General features: G+C 37.3%; 1 protein-coding gene across 1 annotated transcript; it reads left to right on the plus strand.

Moving 5' to 3' along the window:
• Positions 1 to 12,334: 12,334 nt before the first annotated feature.
• LOC141682875 (protein ASPARTIC PROTEASE IN GUARD CELL 2) lies at positions 12,335 to 14,282 on the plus strand. The gene has a single exon (XM_074487562.1). It carries the CDS (start codon positions 12,470 to 12,472, stop codon positions 13,994 to 13,996), a length of 1,527 nt encoding a protein of 508 aa, XP_074343663.1. The 5' UTR covers positions 12,335 to 12,469; the 3' UTR covers positions 13,997 to 14,282.
• Positions 14,283 to 14,969: the final 687 nt, after the last annotated feature.

Genomic DNA, 14,969 nt, shown 5'->3' on the forward strand with positions numbered 1-14,969 from the left:
ATATCTTAACATCCGTACGGTTGGATCGTCGAAAAATCATTTTAAAAAATTAATCTTGTAAATCGGGAACGAGTCTCGTTGTCGGGAGGAGTATTTTTACCAGATTTTTCTAATCCTGACATGCAAAATGAATTTCAAATTTTTTAATAATTTATTCTTATGACTAAAATCGATATATCTTAACATCCGTACGGTTGGATCGTCGAAAAATCATTTTAAAAAATTAATCCTGTAAATCGGGAACGAGTCTCCTTGTCGAGAGGGGTACTTTTACCAGATTTTTCTAATCCTGACATGCAAAATGAATTTCAATTTTTTTAATAATTTGTTCTTATGACTAAAATCGATATATCTTAACATCCGTACGGTTGGATCTTCGAAAAATCATTTTAAAAAATTAATCCTGTAAATCGGGAACGAGTCTCGTTGTCGGGAGGGGTACTTTTACCAGATTTTTCTAATCCTGACATGCAAAATGAATTTCAAATTTTTTAATAATTTGTTCTTATGACTAAAATAGATATATCTTAACATCCGTACGGTTGGATCTTCGAAAAATCATTTTAAAAAATTAATCCTGTAAATCGGGAACGAGTCTCGTTGTCGGGAGGGGTACTTTTACCAGATTTTTCTAATCCTGACATGCAAAATGAATTTCAAATTTTTTAATAATTTTTTCTTATGACTAAAATCGATATATCTTAACATCCGTACGGTTGGATCGTCGAAAAATCATTTTAAAAAATTAATCCTGTAAATCGGGAACGAGTCTCCTTGTCGGGAGGGATATTTTTACCAGATTTTTCTAATCCTGACATGCAAAATGAATTTCAAATTTTTTAATAATTTGTTCTGATGACTAAAATCGATATATCTTAACATCCGTACGGTTGGATCTTCGAAAAATCATTTTAAAAAATTAATCCTGTAAATCGGGAACGAGTCTCGTTGTTGGGAGGGGTACTTTTACCAGATTTTTCTAATCCTGACATGCAAAATGAATTTCAAATTTTTTAATAATTTTTTCTTATGAATAAAATTGATATATCTTAACATCCGTATGGTTGGATCGTCGAAAAAATAATTTTTAAAATTAATCTTGTAAATCAGGAACGAGTCTCGTTGTTGGAAGTGATACTTTTACTAGATTTTTCTAATCCTGACATGCAAGATGAATTTTAAATTTTTTAATAATTTTTTCATATGACTAAAATTGATATATCTTAACATCCGTACGGTTGGATCATCGAAAAAATCATTTAAAAATTGAACTTTGTAATCGGGAATCTCATTTTATACAGTAATACTTTTACAATGGTTTCCTTGAAACACCATTGTGTAAAGACAAACTAAGACAACACTTTTTTTTATTATAAAACCGTTTTGTAAGTATATCAGCTTTTTTCAATCTAACGGCTAATATCTAATCTCATTTCAATCAAGGGCTGTCATTGTGACACTTCAGCAATCCGAGTAATATGTTTACAACCTATCATGCGCTGCCACCTCATCAGGTGGTGCCCATTTAAATTATAAAATAACTATTTCAGACAACTGTTTTATTCCGTTGTATGAAGGTTTTTAAGACAACCATCTAAAAACTGTTGTGTGAATTACACAACGTAATACCTAAAAGCTTGTATGAGACTAACTAAGACAACACTTTTGTTTTAACATAAAACCGTTGTATAAGAATATTAGCTATTTTTCGATCTAACGGCCGATATCAAATCTCATTTCAATAAAGGGCTCTCATTTCGCCACCTCAGCAATCCTTGTGAATGATTTACCACCTATCACGTGCTGCCACCTCAATACGTGGTACCCATTGAAATTCCTCAGACAACTGTTTTCATTCCGTTGTTTGATAGTTTAGAGGACAACCTTTCTAAAAAACCGTTGTCTGAATTACACAATGTAATGTTAAAACCGTTGTCTTCTAACCCTATACGTTAACATAGTAACAACGGTTTGTAATCGTTGTGTTAAAGATCTACAAAAACACTATATTTAAAAAACCGTTGCCTGACTCGATGAGAGGATATAACTTGTACAACAGTTTAAAAAAGATGGATATCCGTTGTCTGTTCTGGAGCTCACACAACTATTTTTTTTGCAAATTCAATTCACCGTTATATGATTTTTTAGGACGACGGTTTTTTTTTAACCATTGTCTGTCAAATGTTGTCTGATTGTAAATTTCTTGTAGTGCGTGGTCTCTCAAAATGAGAGTATTCATGCAAGCATACGGGGTGTGGGAGGCGATCGAACCAAAGGGAGAGAAGGCTGTGATCGATGATAAAATGGACAAGAAGGCTTTGGCTGTCATATACCAAGGCATTCTAGAGGAGATTTTACTCGCTTTGGCTGAGAAGAAAACGTCGAAAGATGCTTGGAACGCCATCAAACTAATGAGCTTGGGAGCTGACAAAGTAAAGGCAGCAAAGTCTCAGACACTGAAGGGTGAATTCGAAGCCCTGAGCATGAAGGAAAGTGAGTCATTAGATGATTTCTATTTGAAATTACACGGTCTGGTAACAAACATAAGGGCACTAGGTGAGACGATGGAAGAAAGTTATGTGGTTAAGAAGCTTCTAAGAGCTGTTCCTTCACGATTTCTCCATATTGCATCAGCGATCGAGCAATTTGGAAAATTAGAAGAGATGTCAGTAGAAGAGGTGGTGGGATCGTTAAAGGCCCATGAGGAACGTGTTCGAGGCCAAACAGACACAGGGGCAGGCCAAGGACAACTTCTGTTGACTGAAGAGGAATGGAAGCGAAGAGAAAACCAAGAGGGTAAATTACTGTTGACTCGTGAAGAATGGATGAAACGAAACAACAAAGGAGGGAACGAGTACAAGGGCAAGGAACCAGCTCGTGGGATACGTGACAGGAGCAAAGTACGTTGCTTCAATTGTCAGGGACTTGGGCATTTCGCTGTAGAGTGCAGGAAACCCCGTCGTGACAGAGAGATGGGTAAGGAGGTAAACCTGTCACAAATACAAGGAGATGAGCAGGCCTTGTTGGTGGCCGAAATCGAGAATAAGGAGAAAGTCAGCATGTTGGTAAAGGAAGGAAACGTGTTCCCAAAGCTGCGAGCAAAGGGCGAGTCACAAAGACGATCACAAGTGTGGTACCTGGATAATGGAGCCAGCAACCACATGACTGGCGGAGAAGGGAAATTCAAAACTTTGGACAAAAGCATGACAGGACAGGTTAAATTTGGTGATGGGTCTGTGGTGTACATAAGAGGGAAGGGAGATATCTCATTCAAGTGTAAGAACGGGGAAGACAGAGTGTTCACTGACGTGTACTTCATACCCGACCTTTGCAACAACATAATAAGCTTGGGACAATTGTCTGAGGGTGGAAATAAAATTGTGATGGACGGAGAGTACCTGTGGGTCTATGAACAAAGTGGGAGAACATTAATGAAGGTGAAAAAGTCTGAGAATCGCTTGTACAAAATTAGCCTTAAAGACAATGGCCCTATGTGTTTGATGGCAAAAACAGAGTAGGAGACATGGCTATGGCATAATCGCCATGACCACGTGAACTTTCAGGCCCTTGAATTAATGTCAAGGGAGAAGATGGATAGAGGGATTCCAAAGCTCGTTCAACCAACTAAGAGATGTGAGGTCTGTCTGATGTCAAAGCAACCCAGGAACCCATTCCCATCTAGTACAACGTTTAAAGCCGGAAAGAAGTTAGAGCTGGTGTATGCAGACCTGTGTGGACCCATCACGCCCACTACACCAGGAGGTAACCGTTATTTTATATTACTTGTAGATGACTTTAGTAGAAAGATGTGGGTGTATTTGTTGAAGAAGAAGAGTAGTGCATTTGATGCGTTTAAGAAATTCAAGTCGTTGGTTGAAAATAGAAGTGAGTTGAAAATTAAAATGTTAAGAACGGATCGAGGAGGAGAGTTTTGCTCAAAAGAGTTTAACTCGTTTTGTGAGGACTCAGGGATTGAACGCCAATATACCGCCCCATACACCCCGCAACAAAACGGGGTGGTTGAAAGGAGGAATAGAACAGTAGCAGCCATGGTCAGAAGTTTCATCAAGGAATCACAACTACCGCCGTGGATGTGGGGTGAGGCTGTAAGGCACTCAATTTATGTACTAAACAGACTTCCAACTCGAGTGCTGGAGGGAAAAATGCCATATGAGGCATGGAGTGGAAGGATGTCGGATTTAAGTCATTTAAGAGTGTTTGGTTGCTGCGTGTACATGAAAATACCAACTGTGAACGTCAAGAAATTAGACGATCGAATGATGATTTACCTTGGAAGAGAGCCAGGGACTAAGGGAAATAGGCTTTATGATCCCATGACAGGATCAATGCATATAAGCAGGGATGTAGTATTCTTTGAGGACGAGTTTTGGTTATGGGAAAAAGCTGAAACCACTGAAATTTTAATTCCAGGACAAGTACTGGAGGTTGAAGAAACACCAGTGGTTGAACATCACGACACAGCTGAACAGGAGGAGAGGACACCTGTTCAAACGCCTCGTGACACAACAGAGGGTGAGTTCACAGAAAACACAGATATATCGAGTGCTGAGAGCAGCGAACCGCGATGATACAGGCCATTACATGAAATTTACAACGAAACTGAGATGATAGAAATGATTGATGAGCTCATGTTACTAAAGGCAGAAGAGCACACACATTACAGTGAAGCAGTGAGTGAGCAGGAGTGGGTGGAGGCCATGAAAACCGAAGTTGAAATAATTAAAAAGAACAACACCTGGGAGCTTACCGATTTACCAGCTGGGCATAAACCTGTGGGGCTAAAATGGGTCTATAAACTGAAGAAGGACACAGAAGGAAATGTAGTAAAGCATAAAGCCAGACTTGTGGCCAAGAGATATGTGCATAAAAAGGGAATAGATTATAACGAAGTGTTCGCTCCTGTAGCAAGGTTGGACACCATAAGGTTGTTACTAGCACTGGCAGCAAAAGAAGGATGGCAGGTGCACCACCTTGACGTAAAGTCAGCATTTTTAAACGGAGAATTACTTGAAGAAGTGTACGTTACTCAGCCGGAAGGGTTTGTTTAAAAAGGACAGGAATCCAAAGTGTATCGACTGTTGAAGGCGTTGTACGGGCTACGACAGGCCCCAAGGGCATGGAATGCAAGGCTGGACAAGTGCTTAACAGAATTGGGGTTTGTAAAGTGCCAACACGAACATGATGTGTACACGAGGTATAAAAAGGAGAGTGTACTAATAGTAGGCGTGTATGTGGATGATCTGATAATAACAGGTGCTAACTTAACAGAGGTTGATGAGTTCAAGAGGGAAATGAATCAACAGTTTGAAATGAGTGACTTGGGTTTATTATCGTATTACTTGGGAATTGAAGTCAGTCAGAGTTGCTCAGGTATTACGTTGAAGCAGGCTACATATGCAAAACGAATCCTTCAGAAAGCTGGGATGGTGAGTTGTAATTTGACAAGATGTCCCATGGATCAGAAACTTCAGCTGGACAAGGATGAAGGTGGAGAACTGGTGAATGCTACTGAATATCGATGCATTGTTGGGAGTTTAAGGTATTTAACCCATACTCGTCCTGATATAACTTATGCTGTGGGTGTCGTTAGCAGATTTATAGAGCAGCCAACAGTCAAACATGAACAAACGGTGAAGCAAATACTGAGGTATATAAAAGGAACGATAAGCTATGGCCTGAGGTATACACGTGATAGCTACAGAAATGCACTATCTGGTTATACAGACAGTGATCTGGCTGGGGATGTGGTTGACAGGAGAAGCACGAGAGGAATGTGCTTCTATCTAAATGGGAATTTGATATCATGGACATCACAAAAATAAAGGGTGATTGCATTATCGTCGTGTGAAGCTGAATACATGGCGGCTACGCTGGCAGCATGTCAGAGCATTTGGTTACGAGGTCTGTTAAGGGAGGTATCGAGACAACAGGTTGGGTCAGTCATATTATACATTGATAATAAGTCTGCAATAGAGCTGATGAAAAATCCCGTTCTGCATGGGAGGAGTAAGCATATAGACGTGAGGTTTCATTTTATCCGGGAGTGCATCGAGCGTGGGGAGCTAGTTGTTCAGTACGTTGGCACACAGAAGCAAAAGGCAGACATTCTAACGAAGGCACTCGGACGTGTCAAGTTCGAGATCATGCGAGAGCAGATTGGAGTCTGTGACATTGCAGCAGAAGAAAATAAGGTGAAGACGTAGTCATGTGAATGTTTAGATTATGGGGGAATGTGTTAGATAATTGTTTTTAATCTAAACATTATTTAGAAATAATTATAGCTGTTATGTAGCTATAATATAGTTGATTTGATTTAGTCATGATAGTTATTAGAGGTGGTAGAGAAAAATAAGGAAGTGCATTCAAGATAGGAGTTTGTTCCTATTTTGTAGCAGTAGTTGATAGGATTTCTATAATTATGCTTTATATCTGTTAATGAACGACTTAACGTGAGAAAAACATTCTTCCAAGCAACAAAACAGAGTGTGTGTGTTGACATTAGTGCTTCAAAATCGGGGGATCTCAAAACCCCCTCTCATTTCCCCCCAGTGTAATAACAATAATGCATTGTTTGAAAACCCATTGATGCGAATGCAATGGGTTCCTAAATCGACCCACACCACAACACCTGCATGCATGTCCTACTGCTATACTAATACACCCCCACCCGACACCCACCCACCCACCTTGTGAGATGAGCTTCCTAAATGCCTGCATACATAATTACATACTATTGCTATTACATGCACAGAGTAGTATATGTGCCTTTTAACTCAATATGTATGTTACTGTTACTACATAATTTATAGGGAATACATTAGTAAAATTGGTGGCCTCAATAGTTAATATTACGTACATGCGTCCTTTGTGTAATTGTGTTACACTTTCATAAGCCTATATAGCTACCAAACCTTAATTAGTCAGCTAATTAAAATCGTTAATTATACATCTTAAACTATCACATGAGATTTGAACACAATTACTATTTTCGCAGATTTTATTAATTAGTAACCGTAGGATGCCGATTTACACACACGTATATATATATATTGAAGACAAACAATCGACTAATCGGACAAACAACTTAACACTGCTTGCTTTTTGTATTTGTCTGTTGAACTCACATGCATCCATTAAATTTGTGGAATTTTAGGTGCAATCTAAAGTATTTCACCGACTACGCTTTCTTTTGAGAAACAATATAGCTCGCACGCAAATTAAATTTAACCTGCTGCCAGCTGCAGCTGCTATATATTAACAAAAAGCTTTGTATTTAATTTTTTATATACAGAATAATTGACTTGGTGTTGGTAACATATATTAATTAGCATATACATTCCTATATGTTAATTAGCTTGGATTAATGAGGATGCATGGTTTAAATAAAAAACAAACTGAAGGAAAATATTTTAGAAGGATGGGGGTATAAAATCATGTAATCTGTGGTCTCTATATACCAACTAGAGTCGCATTTTAGAACAAGGACGTGCATGGTGCGGTTTTTAGCATTAACCGTAGTCAAACCAATATATGCAGTTCGGTTTAGTTAATTGCTATTAACCGCTACCAAACCGCTTAAAACTGTTTTTCGGTTTCGGTTAACCATTTATCGGTTTCGGTTTTTATTCGGTTTTTTTATACATTTTTTATTTGTACGATATTTTGTTGATAATGTGTTGGATAAATAAATAACATCAAGTTAAATAATAATACTACATTAATCACGAAAGATTTGTCACTTTAGAATTCGTTAAATAATTGATATATTTCATAAAGTTATCTTTTAAATGTATAATTCATATTATCTCAAATAATAAATACAAAATATGATAAAAATATATGTTCATAACAACGAAAAAAAAGAGTATATATCAAAACATTTAAAATATATGATAAAATTGATTATATACATATTAAAAAAATTATGATTTAAAAGTATTTACATATTAATCTTAATTAATTTATGGTATTATATTATACAATTTATGGTGTTATATTATATTATACAATTTACATTACTAATGTTAAATAAATATTTAATTAACAAATATTAGAATTGGGTTATGATAATATATACATGTATATATATAATTATATATATATATATATCTAATATATCGGTGCGGTTAATTTCGATTCGGTTCGGTTTTGATTAAAAACCGGAACTGAAACCGCACCGCTAATTCAGTTATTATCGGTTCGGTTTTCTTCTATTTTTTTAGCAGTTTGATTTTTTCGGTTATTTTGTTGGTTTCAGTTTTTTCTGCTCATCCCTATTTTAGAAAAACACAGAGATAAAAGAAAAACAAGGATACAAAAGCAAACCTGGTAAAAAGACAAAGCATGAGACACCAAAAAGATAAATATCAACTCCCCCTCCCTCATTTTTCTATTTTAATTTTAAAACGTTACTCCTCTACCCCCTTTTTGTCTATCTATATAGTATCTACTATTCTACTTCACTTTTTATTTATTCTTCCTAAATTAACCTTTAGAAAACTGGCCTCGATTAAACATCGCCAGTTCTATATGAATGTGAATTAAGGAGGCATTTTGTCCTTTATTATTAATCAGTCTCGGAATTTCAATTTCATACATAAATATGTTCAGACTAGTATTTTAGTTGTTTGAAATAAAATATTGTTCCTTCCGTGCGTGAATCTTTTTTCTCGAAATTGCATAATGTTTCTATTCTCGTCGTCATTCCATTCTTGACATTATTTTTCATTATAGCATCCGACCATCTGGTAACAGTTATTTTTGTTTATCTTTGCTTGGTTATAATTAGATGGAAGAGAATGGAATTAGACTTTTTTATATGTATATGTTTAATTTTACATTCTCTTCCATTTCATTCATAAAAATTTACACTATAATTCAAATTAAGATTATTACATAGTCACACCGGGTTCTAACTAGTCCGGGTTCGAGCACGGGTTCGAAATTGACCGAATTATAAGTTTCAAGTTTGATTAACAAAAATTAGGTATATTCGAGTTCAGCTCAAAAGTTCAGATTAATTGTACTAAATATTATATATTAATTGTACTAAATATTATATATACGAGTTTACTTAATTAGCAAAAAAAATTTAAAATGATAAGTTTGAATAAAAAATTGATAAGTTAGGTTTGAGTTCAACTCAGTTGATATATCTAATATATATTGATTTCTTACATAATAACATAAAAATAATATATGTTTAATATACCTACTCTGCTACTAGTTCAGATTTAACACCTCAACCTGACAGCTTAGCACAATCTTGATAACTCAACAAAATTTTTTTATGATTCTATTACAGTCTAGATGTAGAAAAAAATAATGTCTCATTCTCTCACTTTGTAACTATGTAGTTAATAGTTTTGTTATAAAGAACAATGTTTTACTAGTAAATGGGGAGTATCTAGTTTTTTATTCTTCTTCATTTCTGCGAGTTCATATGATTAATTTTGCAAGTTTTATCATGGTATCGGAGCTTTCATCGTGATCAGTCGCGTATTCTAATATCTCTTCAAGCAGAATCATCGAAATTCAGGTGATATTGTATCTAATCTTTGTAAATCTACATTTTTTCATCAATTTGTTAAGATCAATTTGCTCACCGTTTTTGCAAAATCGTTGCATCTACTTGATGTATTATAATGATTTCTGATAGTTCATCTTCATCGCTCTCTATTTCATACGTCTTCTTCATAGTTTTCATATCCTGAATCTCTTTCTTGAGTCATTTCTCATTACGCCATATCTCTTTTGTTGAATCTCTTTTGTTGAGTCTCTTTCGTTGTTGAATCCCTCTGAGAATATTACTTGATTCAATATACTTTGTAACAATCACAACACGTCTAGTCAGTATTCTGTTTGATGAAATGCCCGAAGGAAATAATTCGACTCAAAATCCTTGGACGAGACCACTGGTTTTGATGAATTAAGATGTTAACGGTCCATTTTACATACATCCGTCTGATGTTAATACAACACAACTTGTTTCAAGTTCCGCTGCCGGGGAATGGCTTCCAAGGAGTGGCTGAAAGGAGTGAATGTTTCTCCAATTTCTACTCCTAAATCTTTGTCCATCTTTCTTTGCACTTCATAGATCATATCTTTTAGGTCCTTCTGCTTTTCTTCTTCTTCATCATCAGAAATCAGCTCCGGAGTAGGGTCTCTCCGGGTTCTCTTGCTCCTAGACTTGGCCAGTAGCTTCTCTTCTTCTAGCTGCATTCTCTTTTGGATCTTTAGCTCAAGTTTTGCTTCTTCCTCTTTCTTGATTTGCTCCCGCATCTCTTCCAACTTTCTCTACTTGGCAGCTTCTGCTTATTTCTTATTGCCTTGATCATTTTTTACTTTTCTTCCCCTTAGTTCCAATTTGGTCAAAGACAGATCTCTTAGATTGCTGGGAGTCCCCGGACTCCTTCGGTTTAGGGATGGCAAAATAATCCGATCCGATGGATACTCGACCCGAAACCCAAAATTTTGGATTTACCGAACCCGATTTTTTGGATTTGGATTTGGATTTAATTTTTAAACCCGAAAGTTTTTTGGATTTGGATTTGGATATTAGGTATACCGATCTGAAACCCGATCCGAAATCCGAAACTCTATCCGAACCCGATCTGAACCCGAAATCCGAAAAAACTCGGGATTTTTATATATATATATTAATTATATATATAATATTAAAATTTTATATATTACACATTATATAATATTATAATATACTCCCTCAGTCCCTTCCAATTGTTTACATTTCTGAGGAAGTGTCCGACACGCATTTTAAGGTGCATAAAAAGTATAGTTATGTAACTTATTTTTACAATTTTCTTTTTCTGAATAAAAGTTGAATGTTTTAATTTTTAGTCAGAAAAACAAAATTGTAAAAAAAAATTACAGAACTATACTTTATATGCACCTTAAAATGCGTGTCGGACACTCTCTAAAAATTGTAAACAATTGAAAGGGACGGAGGGAGTATATATTAATAATATACATTATACATATTATTATATAATTTTTAGAACATATATTTTTTTATATTTATTTTCAAAATTAACAATGTTGTGGAACAAGTATAGCGGGGTTTTAGAACACAAATGCAATACTCCAACTAGAGCAAAATCGGGGTTTCAAAACGATTAAAACTAACAATAGCTCACACAAACGTGGCATAAAATAACGAGCACACACAAACGTGGCTTAAATAAACAACATTCATTTTTATGAGAGAGTTTGGTTGCTTGGGTTCTTATAAGTTAAATAACTGGACTCTTTCAAGAGCTTGTTGATGAAGGTGAATCCAGGGGCACCGAGACCCAAGGATGGAGAGCCCCTCCTTCTAGCGTCAAATGATAACTCCTGGTGGCGGGGACGCTCCTTCAACGCCGTGTCTGGATCATTCGCCGCTGTGGGGGTGTAGCTGTGGTGGGGTTTCTACAAAACAACACCGGAAGGGGAGTTTAGGTCCCGCGGCGCCTCCGGTGTGAGAGTAAGAACTCGTTTTTGGGGAAGATGAAGATATATATGAATGCAGGGTGGTTGTGTGTATATATGAGTGTGAGAGTGTGATTAACCTCAAAACCTTACCTTCTTGGGCTATTTATAGCCCAATGATAGGGTTTTGGGGTTGGTACATTTAAATCATAGCCCTTGATTCTGGGAGCGGAGTACACCTGGTTGGAGTGGATGTTTTACACGTGTCAGCGACTGTCGAGGAATGTTCTGATGATCCTCTGACACGTGTCTTGATTATTCCCATGATTGATGTGTGACAGTTATCCCCATCATGTGCTTGGGTCAATGTCTCGCGTGCTGGGAGGTTGGGATTGCGGGACTGGGCCAGTCAGAACTGGCAGTGTGCAGGACTAGACTGAGTTAGGGGTTCAGGACTAGTCCTTTCAGAAGTTATATATGGAATTAGGAGTCCGGGATTAGACCTTGCAGGAGCTATATGTACTATCATTTGTCACAAAAATTTACAGTCCCACGTATTTTTTACAAATTTTCTATGTACAACATTCACTTCTCCTTTTAATTTTATCAATTACATATAATTTTATTTACACAACATTAGTGTCTAATTTTATTATTAACCCATAAGATTTGAATAGATTCAGATGAGTATATACGTCGCGACTTAATTGACACAACTAGCTTCGAGTCATAAAAATTTTCAACCTAGAACTCCATAGAATAATTATGAATTTGAATATATGCAAAAAACCAAAAGTGGTCCAGTGATATTCACAAGTTTTCACATCTGCACTTTCTCCATCATTCCACTTTTTTCTCTATTAATATCTGTAAATTTCCCAAACCCCAATGCATATAAATTCACAGCTTCCTCCATTCCTCACTTCATACCATTTTTTTGTAGCCCAACATTTTATATTCCTCAGTTTAGTCCCACCCTATACATTAGCACCCTATTATATCCCCCACACATATATATACAATGCCACTGTTTTTACAAACATCACTACTACTTCTATCTTTCATGATAGTGTTTCTGCAACTATCAACACCCGCCACCACTGCTGCCACCAGTCCAGCCGCCGCCGCCATCCATTCCGTTGCGGCGGCTAGTTCAAAATTATCATTCCCGCCCATGCAACACTTTGATGTCAAACAAAGTATTGCTGACACAAAACTCATGCACAAAAACAGAACTAAACATCAAACCCGAGAAAATGTTTACGAATATTCTGCAAAAGAGAAAAATGTTGATAAGGTTCATGGAAAATACAAGCTCAGCTTACTTCATAGAGACAAGATTTCAACAAAACACTATTCAGGTCATCGTCTTCGTTTCGAAGCACGAATGGAACGTGACATTTTACGGGTCAAAAGTTTAGTCCGGCGATCATCCGGTGGTGGAACCACCGCGGATGGTGGTGCCGGGGTAAAATATGAAGTGGAGGATTTCGGGGCGGATGTAGTTTCGGGTATGGATGAGGGTAGTGGGGAATATTTTGTTCGGATAGGTGTGGGTAGTCCGGCAAGGAGTCAATATATGGTAATTGACTCGGGTAGTGATGTTGTATGGGTGCAATGCCAACCTTGTTCCCAATGTTATCATCAATCCGACCCGGTATTTGACCCGTCGAAATCCGCTTCGTTTTCGGGTGTTTCATGCGGGTCTTCGGTTTGTGATCGTCTTGAGAATGCGGGTTGTCATGGTGGGCGGTGCGGGTACCAAGTCTCGTATGGTGACGGGTCGTTTACTAAGGGGACTCTTGCACTGGAGACACTTACTTTTGGACGTGCTATGATCCGAAATGTTGCGATCGGGTGCGGGCATAGGAACCGAGGTATGTTTATTGGAGCAGCGGGTCTTTTAGGACTTGGTGGAGGATCCTTGTCCCTTGTAGGTCAATTAGCTGGACAAACTGGCGGAGCATTCAGTTATTGCCTTGTGAGTCGGGGCACCGGATCATCCGGATCGTTGGTTTTCGGACGTGAAGCATTACCCGTGGGAGCTGCATGGGTAAATTTGATCCGAAATTCACGTGCCCCAAGTTTTTACTATATCGGAATTTCGGGTGTTGGGGTAGGAGGCATGCAAGTGCCCGTACCCGAAAGCATTTTTGAATTGGGAAACGGAGGTGTTGTTATGGATACCGGGACAGCTGTGACCCGGTTTCCAACAGCTGCTTACGTGGCATTTCGCGATGCTTTTATAGCCGAAACTGGCAGCCTCCCTAGGGCAGCAGGAGTGTCCATATTTGACACATGTTATAACCTAAACGGGTTCGTGACAGTTCGGGTGCCCACGGTGTCGTTTTATTTTTCGGGTGGTCCGGTTCTAACTTTACCAGCTAGGAACTTTCTGATTCCAGTAGATGAAGTGGGAACATTTTGTTTTGCATTTGCTCCATCTCCATCCGGACTATCCATAATAGGGAATATCCAGCAAGAGGGGATCCAAATATCAATTGATGGAGCAAATGGCTTTGTGGGGTTTGGTCCTAATGTATGTTAATTCGTCTAGTATCAATAGATTATGATGTAGTTTTGCCTAAGCTAAAGTTATACGAAAAGTGTGTATACAGTACTATTCATATGTAAAATATTTTTGTGCATTTTGCAAGTAGTAGTTGCATAATTAGGTCAAATAGTAGTTGTTGTAACTAATAAGATGATGTAATGTATGTAGTGCTTCTTTTTCATTTTGGGTGACTATGTCCACCTATTGCTAGTTTATCATGTATATTCCTTTCTTCTTCTTTTTTCTCCCTAAAGGAATGTAATAAGAATATTATACTACCTATATAGGCAAGCTTTTAATTTGATACTACTTGTTAATCTCCATGAGAAAGAGGTTACAGGTGAGAGGTAAGCAAAATGGTGTTTAATGAGTGTGAAAACACTCCTATAGGGCAGCTTAATGTAGTCAAAAGTTATGAAATCAAAAGGTTATTTACTTGGGTATTGGAGCAGACCTTTTATGTGGAGAATCCAAGAGAACACTTTATTTTTAAACTCAAACTCTCCCTCCACAATTCACCCACTGAATATGTAATTCAAGTTGCTAGAATCTTTACCTGTGTGTTGATGTGACTCTGACATGGTGTCTTGTTTGTTCTTATTTCACTTTTTATTTAAATTTCAAACCCCTCCCTTCACACAGTGAAAAGAGCATTAATATGGATTTAAATTACTAAAATGTTTACTTCTGAGGTGATATTGCTACGGCTGTTAATAATCGTATCAAGTGCACTAGACTCTCAGTTTACTCCATCAAGTCACAATTCTCAAATGACAAGAGAGCATCGGGGGTAAAATGATAATGATAACGAGGGGGTGAGGGAGGGGAGCCACCACAATGGTGGACATGTGAAACCATCAGTAGCTAGAGTTGTAATATGTTAAAATAGGTGAAGTAGTAGAGACTAAGATGGAAGGGAATGAATGCAATCAAGCAATGACTTTTACAAAGGCATGCATTTGCTTTT

This window comes from Apium graveolens, chromosome 9, assembly GCF_009905375.1.
Source record: "Apium graveolens cultivar Ventura chromosome 9, ASM990537v1, whole genome shotgun sequence".
NCBI classification, from domain to species: Eukaryota; Viridiplantae; Streptophyta; class Magnoliopsida; order Apiales; family Apiaceae; genus Apium; species Apium graveolens.